This window comes from Homarus americanus, unplaced genomic scaffold (assembly GCF_018991925.1).
Source record: "Homarus americanus isolate GMGI-L3 unplaced genomic scaffold, GMGI_Hamer_2.0 scaffold16712, whole genome shotgun sequence".
NCBI lineage: Eukaryota > Metazoa > Arthropoda > Malacostraca > Decapoda > Nephropidae > Homarus > Homarus americanus.
Genome location: NW_024757794.1, coordinates 5,775,788 through 5,794,632, shown reverse-complemented (window position 1 = coordinate 5,794,632; position 18,845 = coordinate 5,775,788). Strand labels below are relative to the sequence as shown.

The 18,845-nt window shown below is 37.8% G+C and overlaps 1 protein-coding gene across 1 annotated transcript in view; it reads left to right on the top strand.

Moving 5' to 3' along the window:
* Positions 1–406: 406 nt before the first annotated feature.
* LOC121857706 (polyadenylate-binding protein 4-like) overlaps positions 407–18,845 on the top strand; it is a 26,419-nt gene continuing 7,980 nt past the window's right edge. Inside the window, 4 exon segments of the mRNA XM_042353793.1 lie at positions 407–619; positions 13,608–13,715; positions 17,682–17,850; positions 17,853–17,977. Coding sequence (XP_042209727.1) covers positions 13,626–13,715; positions 17,682–17,850; positions 17,853–17,977 — 384 coding nt within the window. The 5' untranslated portion in view covers positions 407–619; positions 13,608–13,625.

The window sequence follows — 18,845 nt, the reverse complement described above, 5'->3', positions numbered from 1 at the left end:
GTTTGAAAACATAAGAGCTTCTAGTGTTATTTTGAATACAGTCATTTCATAAATATATTTCTTTGAAATAAGATTGCCGTAGCCACGTTAATCGTGTAGATTAATATTCCAGAAATTCCTACGTGGAAACGTTAACAATAAGTGATATTTTCGGCGTAGTAATATCACTTTCACAACGACGTCAGAGGTCTGTTTACCTCAGGTTTTCACGAAATCTGACAAAATATTATTTAAATTACTATAACAGCTGTACACTTCATATATTAACTACGAGGCATGATTAGATTCAAAGAAAGTAACCTGGGGTTGGTAATATGATATAGGCTGGAAGGGGTGTTTAGTTTATGTGGCGGAGGAAGATGTGGGTTGGTGGGTCGGAGCTTATAAATATAACCAGCGGCTGCGACTCGGTTACCCCTATTTCATTTAACGTAGGGTCTGTTCACGTGTGGTTGTGTGTCGCTAATTTTATTAGTATCACACACCACTCGATATAATCTTTGTCATAAAACTCAAAAAATAACAAAAAAAATATAAAATAATAAAATCCAAATAAAAATTGCAAACGGTTTTAGAAACAGAAGTATAAAAGAAGCAGTTTGTGTTCGTGACGTTGTTGGTGAGTACTGAGCATCAAGGTTTATCTTATGTTTTCTTAGTTTTCAATATAATTGGTTAATATGCATTTATGGTTCGTTTAGACAGCTGTACTGTAAGCCATAGGAAGTTAAGGAAGGCCTACTTTGGCGATGAATGTAATAGAAAGTGTACCATATGGACGTTGGTGTACCTGGTGAAGGTGTCATGGCCGCCTCCGCGTGGACATCAAAGGTTGCACATGATGATGAATCACAAAATTCATATTTTACATGCTGTCATGCACGTGTCAAAGAATAATGATCACTTGATGGATAATGGTGATGAAATTTTAAAACTTACGAGATTTAATGTAAATTATAGTGTTTATGCATGGAACATGATCCCATGAGCGTTTTAGAGCTTACTTGTTGGGCTGAGGCTATTTTGCTGTGAATCGGTTGCCATGCACTTGTTACCGTGAACTTTTTCCAGCTTTTTCCTAAATATTTAATGGTTTCAAGATATTAGGATGACGGAAAGTTGGAACTCTTGTGGTTTATCTAGAATTTTCCTATTTATGTAAAAGTTTGATGAAGCATGGAAGTAGAAGTCATATGGGTTGTTACCAATTTTTCCTCTAGAATTAAAATGCTTAACAGTTCCCTTTAAAGAACGTCTTGGGAGGACAGCCAAAGTAAAATATTGCTTCCTAAAGGAGAGTCGACCTGCTAGATCTAGTGAATCGGTGAGAACTGTGTGTGAACAAGCGCTATGAATGAGTATTGGTAGTTCTTGAATGTTTGTTTATTTTCATGTGGTCACAAACGTTTGTAGCTTGCAGTCATTCGTCTTCGCTTTCATTTGTTTGTTCCGAGTAATATAAACTGTTGCGAGTATTCATTGTCATCCAGGGTAATTAAATGTGGGAAAGGAAGGAAGCTGTTGGTGGATGAGGTGGTATTAATGGAGGAAAAGGTTTATAGAATTGGTTAATTTTTCCAGAAATGCTTGGATTATAATAATGAAAAGGCTTTGGATATTTGTCCGGATGTTGGTTAGGTAGATTTTGGGGGGGTAAAAGTGGAGCAGATGGCCACCACCAGAGTTGTCGTTTGATTTTAATTTTTTTTCACATGTATTTTAGAGGATCATAATAAAAATATGACAATGCACAGAAAAAACTAGAACCTGACCTAACCTAAGAAACCTATCCAACCTTGCCTAACTTGCTTCGATATGATAGGAAATTTTTTGAAGCGTCCTGATGTAATTTTATTTGTTGACGTAAGAGTATGCTCGGTCCAAACAGTGGGTGCCGAGACAGCAGAATATTTATTGTAAATAATTAGTTTCTTCACGTAAATCATCGTGAAAAACTGATTATATGACACTAAAACGCTTTGTATGTGAAGAGATTAATTTGCCATAAATACTTCTCCGGAAAATATGCCGAGTCTGTGCATATTCGGTTTGTTTACAACTAATGTCCACAAAATACGTACAATTACACCATGTCTCTACGACAGAGTTGAATTCATTGGTACCAGATACCAAAATAAGGGGGTGTGCCCATTTCGTTACCACAGTGTTACCCGTTTCGTTACCACTGTGGTAGAAGTATTTAAGTGGGTGAAAGGAATCAATAAAGGGGATATAGATAAAGTTCTTATAATATCCGAGCAGGATAGGACTCGGAGCAACGGATTCAAGTTGGATAAGTTTAGGTTTAGGAGGAAGATAGGAAGAAACTGGTTCACAAATAGGGTGGTGGACGAGTGGAACAAGCTTAGCAACTTTGTAGTAAGTGCGGGAACTCTGGAAAGTTTCAAAATGAGGCTAGATAGATTCATGGATAATAGAGAGTGGTAGTAACTCTCGACAGGAGCTGCCATGCACAGGCCAACCGGCCTATTGCAGACTCCTTATTTTCTTATGTTTAACCTATCCTGATATGGAAGGTTTCCAAGTCCCCGAATCATATTCGTCATTCCTTGCTGCACCGACTATAGTGAATATGGAAGGTTTCTAAGTCCTGGAATTATTTTTGTCATTCTTCGCTGCACCGACTCCAGTGAATTGATATCCATTCTATAATAAGGGCACCAGAACTGAACCGCATAATCGTGGTGCGGCCTGACTAGCGCAAGATATAGTTGCAATAAGACCTCTGCAGTCTTATTACTTACACTAATAGATAAAAACCTAATACTGTTTGCCATATTTCGAACATTAATGCACGGTTTTCTAGGCCATAGGTCCGGGCTTACAAATACCCTTAAGTCTCTTTCACAAGTCGACTTCTCTTGGTTGATGTTAAGGCTGTATACATTGACAGTATTTGTTCTTCCAATATTAAGTATGCTGCACTTGGTGGTGTCGAATTTCATTTGCCATTTTTCTGACCACTCCTGCTGTTTATTTAAATCCTGTAGTGCATTTGCATCCTTCCCCGAATTAATCTGCCGCCCTATTTTGGTGTCATTCGCAAACTTGCTTTTGTCACTGCTGATCCCAGTATCTAGATCGTTTATGTAGATTATGAACAAGAGTGGGCCCAGTACTGACCCCTGGGGAACCCCACTAGTTACACAGCCTCGCTATGATTTAACACCATCTATGCTGACCCTCTGTGTTCTCTCGGTGTGCGATGATTTTATCCAATTTAAAACTTCCCCTCAACACCATGAGCCTTAACTTTTCTCAGAAGCCTCTGATGCGGTACTGTCAAATGCTTTGCTATAGTCTAAGTAAATAACATCGTAATTTTTGTCATTATCCACTACCTCGAAAACTTCTCCCCCAAAAAAGTCAGCAGATTTCTTAGACAAGATTTTCCGTTTGTTAACCCATGTTGAGTTGTAGATTAATTTGTTTTTCTCCAAATGCGATTGGATATTATTTGCTATAATTGATTCAAGAAATATCCCCACTACTGACGTCAAACTAATCGGCCGGTAATTTGAAGCTGATGCTGTCACCCTCTTTTAATATGGGTACTACATTTGCCGGTTTCCACAAGTCTGGCACAGCTCCCGTGTCTAATGATTTTGTAAATAAATTTACACGGGGTCCGCTAATCTGTTCCTTGCACGCTTTCAAACTCGAGGGAAAATTTCATCCGGTCCTGAGGATTTTGTCTTCTTTAATTTATTTATCTTAAGAACATCCTCTTTTCTGATAGTGATCTTCTTTAATTTATCTTCTTCATTTCCCCTAAATATCAGTTCCACCTCTGGAATTTCTTTGTGAAAACTGACAAGAAGTAGCTGTTTAATGCTTCAGCATAACATTACATAGGATCATGCAAGAATCTCGCCGAGACAATTGATTAGATGAAAAAAAAGGCCCGAATACTCTTGCAAACATCTTGCTTAAACAATGTAAAAGACTTAAAAAAAAATACACATGCAAGCTTGGTAGAAGACAATGAAATTTTTCAGGAAATTAAAAGGGGTGATATTTTTCCTTCATTTTCATCCCACAGTTTTATGGTTTGCTTTTCTTAGCACAAATTTAGCTCTTGCTCAGCAACTAGTTGTAATTGCAAATCGTCCAAGCTGGTGAAGAAATCATTTATTTCTGTATTGTTTCAATAGTTTTCTTTATTAAATAATTAATATTCATGTATAATAATAGCACAAAAATTCTAGAGTTGTCTGTATACATGTGTAATTTCTGTTTTGTTTATTTATCATAGTTTTAATTGTTTTCTTATGAAATAATTACTAATCATTTATAATAACAGAATTCTAGATTCATTTGTATACATGTGTAATTTCTATTCGTGTAGAATAATAACTTGCAATTTATCACTAATACCAGTGATGAAACGGATTTGATATTGGTGATGAAATGGGGTGTATCCAAAGTAAGCACTAGTTTAATATGGCTAGGAGATTATACAAGATTAGGTAGGTTTCATTGGTTGGTTAAGTCAGGTTCTATTAGGTAATCATAAATGTCTTTTCTTTCTTGCTATAATATGTGAAAAAAATTATGAAATCACATGACAACTAGCAGTGGTAGTGCCGTACTCAAACATTGCCACAATTAAATAGATAAATGGATGAGAATGCATAGAACTTAACCAACATAACCTAAAGTAACCTTGCCTAACTTGACAGTAAAACCCTTAAAAAAAATTCCCATTGACATTGAATAGATACTAGTTTCAATTTATCTATTTTCATAAATTGTAAGTAACGCTTCCACAGTTTTGTCCAATTCTGTCGACTCCTTCTGGTGTTCTAACAAAAATGCTACCTTACCGACAACTGGACAAGTATCCAATGTAGTAAAAATGGTGCGACAACTTTTCCGTATTTTTTCTCCACCACTAGTGGGCGGGACTTGAAAGGGAAATAATGGCCGTTTGTTTTGTAGGTGAAGAAATACATTACAGTATTCACCTTAAATTTGGCAGTGCAAATTCTCCTGTGGGGACAATCATGCTGGTCTGCTCTTAAGATGTAAGGCAATGTTCTAGCTTGTCTATAGCATACAGTACAAGATATGGAGTATCTCTTACGGAGTTTGTAATGGCTTGCTTGTTTTGGGTTTACTTTAGTATTTATTTTCCTGACTTCTGCAAATCCTTTGCATTTTGTACTTAGCTATACAATAGGTCCTGAAACCACATCTTAAGTATACAAGATCAGCATCATATGGTTGAGATTGAATTCCATTCCCTAATAGTTTTGGATACCTTATGGTTAACTTAAGGGTTGCATTGGATTAAAAGTTGACTGTTACTGTTACCGTCCTTCCACACGGAGACGCATTGCCTTATGAATGCAATTGCAGCAAGACCTCGTTTAGCATTGCCCCCGATAACAATGTTTCGTTATAGCGTCGCTACTCTTTAAGTGCCAATAATTCGGTTAACGTCCCGGCAACTCGATTTAGCGTCGTCACGGACTACTATTTACTGCGCATCAACCCCTCTCATCTTGGCACACTATCTCACTCGCAGAATGTCACAGGGTCCCCAATCGTCACCAGTCTTTATTGGACTTCCTTGTGTTGTGTATTTTAAGTGTTTTTTTTTTTTTTTTATCTTGATACTGTATTCTATTGGAAATGGCTTCCAAGTGCCTATCAAGTGTTATTGATGTGAAGAAGCATTGCAAGATCATTAGCCTTGCTTCGAAAATGGAGGTTTTGAAAAGTTGGAACGTGTGGTGGACATAGCTGCCGCTTTAGTTCTAAACCCCCACAACAGTGCGTACTCTCCGGACCAACACAGACAAGATTAAGGTTAGTGCTGGAGGTGGTACCGTTTTTCTATAAAAATGCCATTGAATTTCTGTATACGTAATGTATTTCGTGGAGCAAAGGGTGGCTCAGGAACGTAACGGCCGCATTTCATATTTCTTGTTAGGAAAATTCATTCCGTTGACATGGTTTCCATTAACATTGCTGTTTTCATGAACGGAACCACGACGTTAAGTGAGGACTTTTTGTATGGTGTTGTCTACTGGAAAATCAATATTATACGTTATTGCAAGCCATCTGTACTTTTTGAGGATAAAGACCATGTTACATATTTAACCTTAGTCCTTTGGTTAGGTAGGAACTCCTACTCGCTCTTTGGTTCTTTCTGGAAGCTTCCCTCGCAAGAGCATATGATTATCTTAATTTTTGGGGTGAATTTTAAAAAAGTTTAATGTTGCCGTTTGCATTACCGGTGCTAATAGCGTTACCTAATGAATTGCTTTGATTTGTATCGTGATGCACAAGAGGGTTTTTAAAAAATTGACGCATTTGTCCCAAATCGCTTAAAATGCTACATTTTTAATGAAGTATTTTGGCATACACAATGATTCCAAGTCAATAATAAACACATGAAATGCATGCAAAACATCAATATTTTAGTCCCCCCCCAAAAGAATAGTTAGATTTTGTGTTGCTGCAATTTGAAACTCAAAATTAAATACTTTGATGTAAGCCCCAGTGCATCATCATAAGTTGGTATGCTGTATTGGCAACAGTTGGAGAAGGGGCTAGGATTGAGAGAAAGGGTTAACCTTGTATGGCATACTAGATACTTCAGTATAACATGAAATTCGTTGCTATATTAATGCATGCATCATGCTGATTAGAAGCAAGACGTATGTAAACAAGCTACTGACTGCTGATTACATTAACACAAATATTCATTAAATCGAAATGTTTTGGATCATAACTGAGACAGACATTTCACCATTACATCGTTGTAATAAGAGCTTCATCCATACTGAGGTTCACAACGTACCTACTCGTGTTATTCACTTGTGTCTAATTTATGAATTGACTAAGCAAATAGTACTTGATATTAGTGAACAGATACAGCAATATACAATATAATGGTCTGCAATGATAACACCTCTTCCATCTCGCGACGTCTCCCTGATAATTCCTAGTTTCATTCGGTGTAAGATCATGTTGGTGACTGGCATGCCATTGTGTCCATTTATGACCTCCTGTCAGATATGATCTGGAGGATTCACATCATTCAAAAATGTATATACTGTACTTGCTACCAACTGTTTAGAAACAGGTTGAGTAACATTGCTCGGAAAGCTTTGAATCGCATTGACCTCATGGCTAACGTTACTTTCTTGGGGACTGTGCATGTACAGTACTGTAATTGTATTGTATTACCGGGTATATATTTGTACTTATGAGAGTTTGATAATCTATAAATCAATTACTATAATAATATAATGGATTCCCAAACTGTAATTGTTGGTACTTTCTCTACAGGGAAAAAAATTTCCACACTTTACCCCTGAGGAGTTGATCGTAATTTCACTGTTTAAATGTCGGGCATTAGTGGCAATGTTGACACCTCCAGACTTTTGTTCACTTTCAGATCCCACTGTCTTAAATCAACAGTACCAGTGGTTCTCAACTTTTTCCATTCTGTGGTCGCCTGGACAAAATATACCCTCCTTGGCCCCTATCCACATCTTTCTTCAACAAAGCAAATGACGCAATATCGTTTGAATGATGAAGCTTGACACAAGATTTTAAGATTTATTATTGGTGGTACAGTATCGGTAGCTACAGGGACAGCATAAAATAGTTGTCACACAAGAAAACAATATGAAAAGGTTCGAAGTCATGGATATGTGAAAAATAAAAACTTCTTTTGTGTTGGCAATAAATGCTGTATACAGTATTCTCTCTCAAATAAACTTTACTTCATTTGACAACTTGGGTAATCAAAATTATGGATGTGGTACATACACGTTAGACTTTACAAGCTTGCAAAGGGAACTGAAAGGGTTTATTAAACTCAATGGATGGCTGAAATTGCAATTTTGCCACCAATTGAGGTACTGTGGTATTTGTACTTCACTCGGGGCACATTGAAGGTAAATTTCCACGTGGAGCATATACGGTGCCGTTTTGACGATGTTAAACTGCATGGAAAAATGTGCAGGAGCACTTGTGTACAGTCAGCAAAATATTATTCTGCACCTTTACGGGGTTCCTACAGAATGACACACCGGACCAAGAATTCTGAAAACCCTCGTTAGTCAAAGCAGATGTTGGTAGCCCTGGGTTCCTGAGTTGCCAGTTACTCTGTAGATAGTATTTACCATAAGATGTTCCAGTGTCCATGCACAATGTTATAAATGATAATAGAGCAGTTAACATCAAATAACTATTTATAAAATACAGTTGGGTCTTCATTTACATGGTCAATTGAACCCGTGGAGTACCGCGTAAAATGAGAAGTGCGTAAATGAAATATCAGAACATATGGGATTAATTGAAATAGACTGGGCCGACCTCCAAACTCCACTTTTTCCGACACAATGCATACCTTGTAGTCAAAATAACACTTAATTTTATGATGGTATGCACACACAATTAGTAATAAAGAGAAACATCAATAATATTAGGTTTTTTAACACTTACGTTAGTAGAAAAGATGGCTGGGCACACGGGGATAGGAGGTTGGTTGCCAGGCAAAGGGCAGATTATTGGCCCTCACCTGTATCAATTGTATCACTATCCACCACAGAGGCTTGTGGGGCCTCTTTGTCAAACCCCTCGAAGTCCATATCCTCACTATCACTGACTTGGGCCGGCTGTGGTTGGGTGGCGGGAGAACTCGGTAGTGTTTTGATGACTGTGCAACCTTATGCGCACCCTGCTCGCGCCGTTTCCCACGTAATTAAAGCATTTCAATTCTGGCGAGGCACTGCGTAAATGACCAAACGCGTAAATCCAGACTCGGCTGTAGTCGAATTAATATCAAAAGCAAATGCCATTGCAACTCCTGCTGTTTGCTCTGATGGTCTGCCCTTAGCAAATCAAAACTGCTCTGTTTCTAACAGATTCATTACTTCCTTTTAAACGATCACACTTCCTGTGGCAAAATTCTTTGCTACACTGTTAAATAACACTGACAATGTTTTTGCTTTGTGAATTTCACTACCAGTTAACCCCTTTTCTTAACTCGCTTCTTTCCACTAGCTTTGTCACTGTTACTTCTGTGTAATATTGTATATCTCTCCTACAAATGTTTTTTTTTTTTTTGGGTTGTCTTGTATTATGCCACTTATCACTTTCTCGGATAGTGGTTATAATTATGAGTATTTACACGATTTTGCTGTATCTCCTAGAATGCAAAATTCTTATACAGCACTTCAGTTTCTAAGAGTGCCTGCCATTCCTACCGTATGTGGGTTACTAAACGTAGTACTACCGTATAGTATATAATGCTTTGACATTATCTGGTTTAAGTGCTGTGGGTTTTATGTATTCCTGATAATTTGTGGTTACTACACATTATCTGAGGAACAGCACATTAGTTTTACAATGAATGGTACAGATACCAACCTAACCAATACATGGCGTCGGTCTCGCACCCATGGGTGCAGAATAATTTTTTGCGGACTGTACATACAACCACATACTGTAACAGACAACCGCACACTGTACAGTACATTCTCCCACTGAATTCCTTCTGCATCAAGGAACCACTTAACTTTTTCCACAATATCTTCAGGATTTGTCATTTCCAGGGCAGTGCAGAACAAGAATTCTTCCTGATGTCATCCATGGACATAACAAATGAATGCCAATAGCTGGGAGCAGGAATTATAATGTCAATTTATAAATTTGCAAAGCACATAAACTGAAAGGCGACGCTGCGAGGTTACTCGACAAGGGCACCCGTTGAACTTTGCAAGCCTCGGCCTTGCTTAGAACCCATTCGACAATGAGGGTGCGTGGCTTTGATTCTCCCCATCTAAGTATCTCCCCCCAGAGAAACTATATATGCCACTACTGTTTCTTCATTTTGGTGTTGAAAGGCCCCTCCCTTCTGTCTTATATTGCTTAAAATTCTTAATGCAGCTTGAAAAATTCAGGATCCTCCTTTGCTTGTTGTACATGTGTATCAAGGTTCAGCTTCAACGTTGATGGTTGTACAGTACCTGTATACATACAGGGTACTGCTATACCTTTCAAGTTTTATTTTGATTTGGTTGTTGATTGGCAACATTAGCTCGTATGGTTTGAAATCTGGCACTCTGTTTTGAAGGTCAAGCATTACTTCATTTTATAATGAAACCACCATATTCAATTTACCCCATGGCCCTAAAGAAATACACCATAGCCCCAGGTTGGGCACCACTGGTCTACACCATTACCTTACATAATTGGCTTGTGGAATTTAGCCACTTTGTTCCTTAAGAATTCGGAATAAATTATTGTACTTGGTTATTTTTTCACGTGTACAGTAAAATAGTAAATGAGGAGAAATAGGATAATTAGGCTACTGGCTAAGTGAATGCTGGTAAAGTCTAGTTCCCCCAGTGAGTTTGGGGGGTAGGCTATAATTATGGTGGTTGTAATAGAATGACACAGAAAATGTATTTGGAGTCTAGGGGTTTTACTACAGTATACTAGTGCTGTAAACAGTTATTTGCGGGGCTTAGGTGCCAAGGAATGGCGCAAATAGGCAAAACCGTGAATAGCAACTTGTACAGTACTTAATGCACTACTGTATACCTATACCAAATAACTGACTGTCGAGGCAGCACTTCCCTTCTTAACTCTTCTAATACCCTGTACTGTAATGAACTTTTTGTCAGGGTCAACACTAACTTCTATCTTTAACATTTCACTCCACAAGCATCTCTAGCACTGACACCAGGCAGTCTTTCAGGGTCATTTCACACAAACACTAAAAGTTTGTTAAGTACAGTAAGATCTTGTATTTTGCGAGTATTATAGACTGGAAAAAATTGTGCCAAATGCAAATACACAAACCAATGGAAAAAATAACTAGATTGGCCACTCTACATCATCCTCTGATTTTCCCATTTATAACCTCCAAATGATACAAATTCTGCCTTTATTGACCTGATTGTATTTTCCGGAAACTAGTTTTTAGGCCCTCCAAGTAATTTAATCACACGCTGCTTATCCTGCATCAAGTACTTGGCAAACTTAACTCCCTTATGATAGTCCCACTTCTCCTTTTCCTTATTTGACTGCTTAGGTGGGTCTGTCCCACCAGCACCGGTAGGACCCCCAGTAGAGGCCATTATTTTGACTCGGGTGGTAGCACCACCCAATAGAGCACACAACAGCAGCCCGGTTGGTCGCTAGGATGGTGCGGGCTACAACGCAATAGATGCATTCTTATGAACCTCCTATACGTTCACCACCAGCAATTTGATCACCAGAATGCTTTTTGGAAACCTTCTTACCTTGTCTTTCCATATTCATCGCTGACAACAAAATTTGAGAAAATAGCAAAAATCTCGGAGTAATTGACAGAAACCGCATTATTCAACTGATCATGTGATGTAAACAGAGCGCTGGTGTAAACCATTGTTAGTCCTCACTGCGAAACATTCTTTTTACTCATTCTTTTCATACAGTATTTATGGGTAACAGCTAATTTTGCAAAAAATTCAAAAAAACACTTCACAAACAAAAGACACGAATCAATTGAACATGTGATATCGAACGTGAACTGTAAACATTGTATAACCCCGTGCCACGCTTAAAATGTTTAGGATGGAATTGTGCTATAGCCATCATTTGTATGCAATAGTTAGCATTTTACAAACAAACTTCCCCTATTCATCAGTCGCGTTATAACCAATTCCCATTGACAAAATGTGTTGTAGCAGAAATGACTAACTGGTATGAGGGCAGTGACCTCATTCAAGGTGGTGACCAGCATTCGGCTGGCTGGATCTCGTGAAACATGATATTTTAAGCCAAATATAAGACTTGGTTACATTAGGTAGTGCGTTACATTAGGTAGTGCTCGCAAACTGAAATCACGAGAAATGAGAGATCTTACTGTATAACACAAGATGCTGTGGCACAGGCATTGGTTGAATGCAAACAGAGGGAGAGGAGACACTGAGGATGCATGTGGCGTTTCTTTGCGCTGCAGGAAAAGGCTCGCAATCTAGCCACCATAGCTATCATGTGCTTACCGCGGAGCGTTGAATTCGGGAATCGCAAACCTGTGATTGTAAAGGGTCTACTGTACTGATGTTTGGCATTGCATACAGTACTGCTGGGGAATCCTGTACAGTACTGATGCCATTTGAATAGGTGTACGATAAATATTTTCTGGGGAGATAGCTTACAAGTGCATTGCTAGTTCCTGTCTCCCACTGATAGGCTCAGTGGGACTTAGCCTTATCTGTGGATTGGAATTATTGGGGTTAGTTAATCGGCATAGATATTTCCCATCTGATTTGCCTTGGAATTAAGATTCCTTTGTCTCCCAAGATGATGAAATAGATTAATACAGTATCCCTAAAACAATGTGGATTTGATAGATTTATGATTAAAATTACGTACACGTTTGGGCTGAAGTGAGGGCTTTGTTGGTGAACCAGGTACTGTATGTGTCAAATGTGTGCGATACTGGGATCATGACGGTTACACATTTGTCCCTTGGTTACAAATCATTACTACCTCCTGTCGTCATTTTGTGTGCCTGGTACAGGTGTTAAGTGATACAGTATTCAGACCCCCTCCCATTTAAGCCTTATATGCTTCGGGCATATAAAGTATCGAGACTCCTCACTTGATTATACCTGTACATTCAGAATTAGTGTGGGGTGTGACAGATCAGCAGCATAAGAACCCCCAAAAAGAGGTTGGTCGTGAAACACTAAAACCATTTGTTCCTTGAAAGGTCAAATAACCTTTATCAGTGGCAGTGCTGTGCATCGAAAACCTGTAGTGTATAGAATATAATATCTTGCCTACCAAAACAATGCACTCGAGAGAACTCTTGAATGACTTTATCCTTGGTCTGCCACATTAGATTTCAGATGTCCCAAGTAAATATCATCCTAGTCAATTGTGAAGGTGTATGATGTCTTAAAGTGAGGGTACTTGAAATACTGGCAATAGGTTAAGAAATGGCCAGTGTAAGTGGTTAACCAGCTTCCTAAAGCATCTTTAAATAGTGGGGGGAAAAATTGTATCTTCCCTCAAATATCCAAAATCTGGTGGATGATTTGCGCTTCATAGTGTTATTTTTGCTGTTAACCCCTTCATTTATAGAACTCTTAATATTTTATTTAGCTATTTTTTATATAAAAAAAAATAAGGGTGGAGAGAGTAGAGCAATTACAAAGGTCTCGAGTTTTAATTTCTCAATGATTGCCTCGTTAATTTTGGTATTGATTGTTTTAGGATTGCCCATCATTCAAACTTTCATTTTAGTGGTGAAAAAGCCATAAGAATTTTGAGAGAAAATGTGGTTAATTAAATAGTGATTGGGGCATGATAGTTTTCCATACAATTTTCATGTCCATGCTGCTTTGATTGCATAATCTGAAGAATTGCTTGTTGCATAAGCTTTATAAAATGTTAAATTTATAATTGTAAAATCTTTTAGATGAACTGTTAAAGATTTTTGGCAAGTATTTATTTATTTTTATTTATTTTATTTATTTCTTTCTTTGTGTACTCATTTAGAATGTTTATTGCCTTAAAAAAAATTATTGCTATTTAATGGTCAAATCTTTGGGCTTTTATTCCAGGTGTGACTTGGCTGCAAGATGAATCCCAGTGGCCCTAGCTATCCTCTAGCCTCCCTCTATGTTGGGGACCTCCATGCTGACTGCACAGAGGCAATGTTGTTTGAGAAGGTGAGAAACATGTTACAACACGAGTTTCATTGTTAACGTGAAGCAAGTTTGTCTAGTGATCATTAATCTGTCGTATAAGTAAATGGACCTGGAACTATTGAACATATCACTTTAGCTGAAGAGGTTAATTTGGGGCGGCACATCTGAACTAGGATCTAAGAGAAACTTTTACTTAAAAGATGTTCATCTGGAGTGAATAGTTATGTTGCTGGGTAATTTTGACAAATAGGTACTGTAGCTGTACAGTATAAAATTTGTCCAAATACTTTAACGTGTAAATTATTGTAAAGTATTCCCTAAAGCTCACGGTTTTAAAGCTTGCGTCTCTCAGAAACTCGAGGATTGCCATGGAAAATAAAATAAATCTGAGGCTGTGTGCCAGGGATCAACATTACAGGACGATACAGTACAGAGTACCATATTTCCCAGGTCATAAGATGCACCCTATAACTAGCAAGGTGTATTTTGGAAAATTACTTTTTGCAGATTTAATAGCCTACAGTACCTACTGGCAAAGCCAAATCATTGGCTATATGCAATCATGTTTCTCACTACCTTAGCTCATTATCACTTTATGGACCTACTGTATTATCAAAAATTTGTTGGTATTAATACAATTTACCTAATTTAATACGAAAGGATATACAGTACGCCCGTTTAATTCGCAGATCTTTATTTCGCGGTTCTCTCATATTCGAGGGTAATACCCTGGATGTAACCAAGAATGTCTGCGGGTAGTTTTAAACTTGCCGTCATTTATGTGGCCGGGACGGGGAGACATCCGCTCTAGAGAGTAATTTCCTTTACCTGAATTGCGCGTGTCTGCACACACTCCTCATAAATAATCAGAAACAAATGTATATAAAAATTGAGGGGCCAACCCTCAAGTCTACTCCGTGCTTTATTAATAAGAAAGCACGGAGTTGACTTGAGGTTAGACTCAACATTGTTAATATATATTTGTTTCCGATTATTTGTGCGAGGATCTTCCCATTATTATTTATTTCTGTGTCTACACACTCGTACAATACAGGTAAAGGAAGTAATTCCACAAGGGCAAACACGTAAAGGGAATACAGTATACATTTCTTTGTACACAATTAAAAATGGGTGGGGGTGTCGTCAGCAAATGTTATTCACGGATTTGGCGATTCGCGGTAATTTTGAGAACCTAACCCCCCGCAAATTTGGGGGGCCAACTGTAATTATGCATATAAGTACCCATGGTATACACATTACAAATACTTATTGGTACCAGGCATGTTCAATAGGAACTGTCCAGTACAGGGATTGTTTACAACCTGTGCACCAGATACAACATTTCAGCGGTACTGTATTGTCTTTGCATTGTCACTACCACAACTATCACTGTGGACCTGATGTCCATAGTGTTATTTCATATTGTTTATTTATTTCTTGTTTATTATATTGTCTTGTGCATACATAATGTTGTTTTACTTGTGCATATAGCTATTTATAAATGTATTTTGCACACTCCTGGGACTGGCATATTTTACTTTCTCATGGGGTCCATTTTACCTAACCCCAACTAGCTTTAAGGGAATACTCTACTGTACGTGTACTCATGAAGTATGTGTTGGTTATTGGGATAGGGCATTATTAACTGCTGCTGTTCAGGTGTTAGGGCCTGGTGTAAAGAAAGTTGAATTAGATTAGTCTTTGCAGAGAATAATGATGACTAGTTAGCTGTATGTTCAGGACTCTTATTTGGCAACTTTAATCAAATAGTTGGTAAATTAGGATGATTTAAAAAAAAGTACATGTATTCTAAATTTTGAACCACAGTACTGTAAACGGGATGGAATGTGACATGCCTTGGATATAAAAAAGGGGCAGTGTAATAAGTCTAATATAACTTTTTGTAAATGTTGTAGCCAATTTTAGTTTTTAGTTTAACAAATTTATTGACAAAGTTTGGAGTACAGTTTGCCTATTCTGAGTAATTCAGTCAGGTCTTGACACTGAGGGTGGTATCACTTCTCACTGCCACACAACAGAGGCTCATACACAAAAGTAGATCTTATTCATTAACAGTATATATAGGTCAGTCGTGTGGGTGATTTCACTGCCACGCAGGACAGTGGTTCATATACATTGGACGTCATATTCTAATTGAAGACTAATCGGTGTGGGCTACCGGGTTACCAAATTTGGGATAAACAGCAAGAATGTCCTCAAACACCTCCGATTCAATGTAGTAATTACAAAGTTCAAGATACAATAAGCCAGGTGGCCTGAAGTCTTTGACAGTGTCACATTCAATAATATAGTGTTCAACTGTGTGCTTTAAAGGTTTAGCACAAAGTTTACATGCTGAGTGTTCTGGTATGGGTACAGTGTTACTAACTTGCCAGATGTCTGTATCCTAGCCTAATTCTGGCCACGACTACATCGCATTGTCTGGTTCTGTTCTTATGCTGGCCATACCGGTACTTCTCGTCACAAAATTTGTCCTATTTACTAATATAACTTTTTGTAAATGTTGTAGCCAAGATAGTTTTGAAGACATTGGAACAATAAAATGGCTTAAGTGGAGGTACGCTTAAATGGATGGTCTATCGGGTAAAGTTTCGAACGGTAATGCACTGTAGTACAGTTTGAAATAATGCACTTCTCATTTATGAATTATCAGAACACCCAAAGTTTTTATGAAGTAAGCAAATAACATAATAAATTTTGTCCAATGCAAGTATATACAGAAGTCTATATTATGTTGCAGATGTTCCAGAGAAATGCGACTTTTTGAAACTGAGTTTTTCCCCATAAGATTTAATGTAGTAATGTATAGTAACACCCTTGAAAGTTCAGCCTACTGTACAATATTTCTTTATTTATAAGGCACACTAGCATATTGAACACTATCCAAAAAATTCTGTAATTACTTACCTGTACTTAATGTCATTAGTGCAGTCGTGCGAGACTTGAATGATTTTTTTACATTATATTCAGGTACACAAACATGGTATAAATAGTGGGTGATGCAGATGGCATAAATGTGAAACGTTTGACATGAAGTATAATGAAAATTTATTCCTATACTGAATTTTAGTGACATGCGAGATGTAAATCCTTACACGTATAGCTAGGACCCCTTTTATTATGTTTAACGTGGGTGTCCAACATGCGGTTCTAGGGCCAAATGCGGCCCACCTAATCCCGCAACCAGCCAGCCTGAAATTTAGAAAAAAATTCGCCTTGTTAGCACACATGAACAAGTAGGCCAGTAAGGCCTAACCATAATGCCTACCTGCCGCTACCATTGTGTAACTGACTGCTGTTAGGTGTTGTACTAGCAGACTTGATCTTGAACCTTAGTGTAATTGTTTAGCAGTGGATTTATGTGGGCCGTAGGTGTTGGCACTTGTTTGGATTTACGGTAATGTAGTGCGAAGAACAGTAGCTACATGTCTTAAACAAATCGACGTTTTTTTGCACAATGTTCTCTAGTTTTTTTTTTTTTTTTTACACACACACACACGCACGCACATGGGGATTAGCCCACCCGGGCACAGGTCACTGGCCCACATCAGGACGGGGGGGAATTTAATAATAATAATTCATAGTAAATAAAATTTATAATAAAAAGTAAAATAAAATTTTAATGGTAATAATAATAAGTGATAATAATAAATACAAAGAAATGCAAGAATGAAAAAAAATCAACAGTGAGAAATGCTATATATGTTGTTTTGTCATGTAATAGAAACAATTGAGACCCTAAAATTGTGTAAATGAGGCAGAAAGTCAGATCAGCAACCTGGAACTTGGTCACAATTTTCGTGATGCCATATGGCAGCAGGGTCTATTAGACAACACTATGCTGCCAATATCTTCCCAGGCGGTAGTACCTCCCTGTTCTGTAGCTGCCTACTACCTACTAATTGTTATAATTCTTTACTGCTGTTTTTCATTTTATTCTATTGAGACCTTGATTTATGTTTGCAGTTCTCCTCTGCTGGTCCTGTGTTGTCCATCCGTGTGTGCAGAGATATGATCACTCGCCGTTCATTGGGTTATGCATATGTCAACTTCCAGCAACCGGCAGATGCAGAACGTGCACTTGACACAATGAATTTTGATGTAATGAAGGGTCGACCGATCCGCATTATGTGGTCTGGCGTGATCCTTCCCTTCGAAAATCTGGTGTTGGCAACGTCTTCATCAAGAACTTGGACAAGTCTATTGACAACAAGGCTATGTATGACACCTTCTCAGCCTTTGGAAATATTCTTAGTTGCAAGGTTTGTATCACATGTGAAAATCAATCGAGTAGATAATATACATGAATTCATGGGCGTAATATCAAGGCATGTGGGTTATTCTGACATTAGATGCAGCTTGTCAGTATAAACTCCCTCTTTGAATGTACAGTTTAGTGACATGATCAGTATTGCAGGTTGATCATGTACCATAAATAGTGCTTATATTTTTCCCACCCACTGCATATGTAGGGGATGATTTGCAGCTGGCCATGCATCTACACACATTCTGCTGTCTTACCTAAGTTTTAACAGGATTATGCAATGAATGCCATGTTTAGATTATTAGAATTTTGTAGATTTCTTTTTATAGAGTTTTTGGATTACATGACAAGATTTTAAACTTGTTTATGCACCAGTATAATGTATGTAATGGATATCGGATACTCTAATTTAAAGTTTTGTGTGTTCATACGAATGAAATTTTCATCTTGTGAAACTAACAAAAAAATTTGAAGTGGGAGAAGTGATGGTTTTTTTTTTTTTTGTGTGTGGGGGGGGGGGTGAATGAAAGGATATGTTTTAAGGTACTGTGCTGCTGCTGTCACCCTTGCCCTCCCCCTTTTTTTACTCTTGAATTCTTCAAATATATTAAATTTTCCCAAGTAAAGCCTCCCTCTTATGAATGTTGTATTTGCATAATAATGGATTTAAAATTTTAACATGTCATTCCTCTCATACAATGAGGAATTTGAAGAAGAGGAAACTAGGCTGCTTAAATGTATTACAGTTTAGTTTTATTTGGTGATTGGTGTCAAGGGAGGCAAATTTGAAAGGCTGGAAATATGCACCAAAGAGCATGCATTGCCACCTACTGAACCTTATCTTGTATAAATATGTTCTAACACTT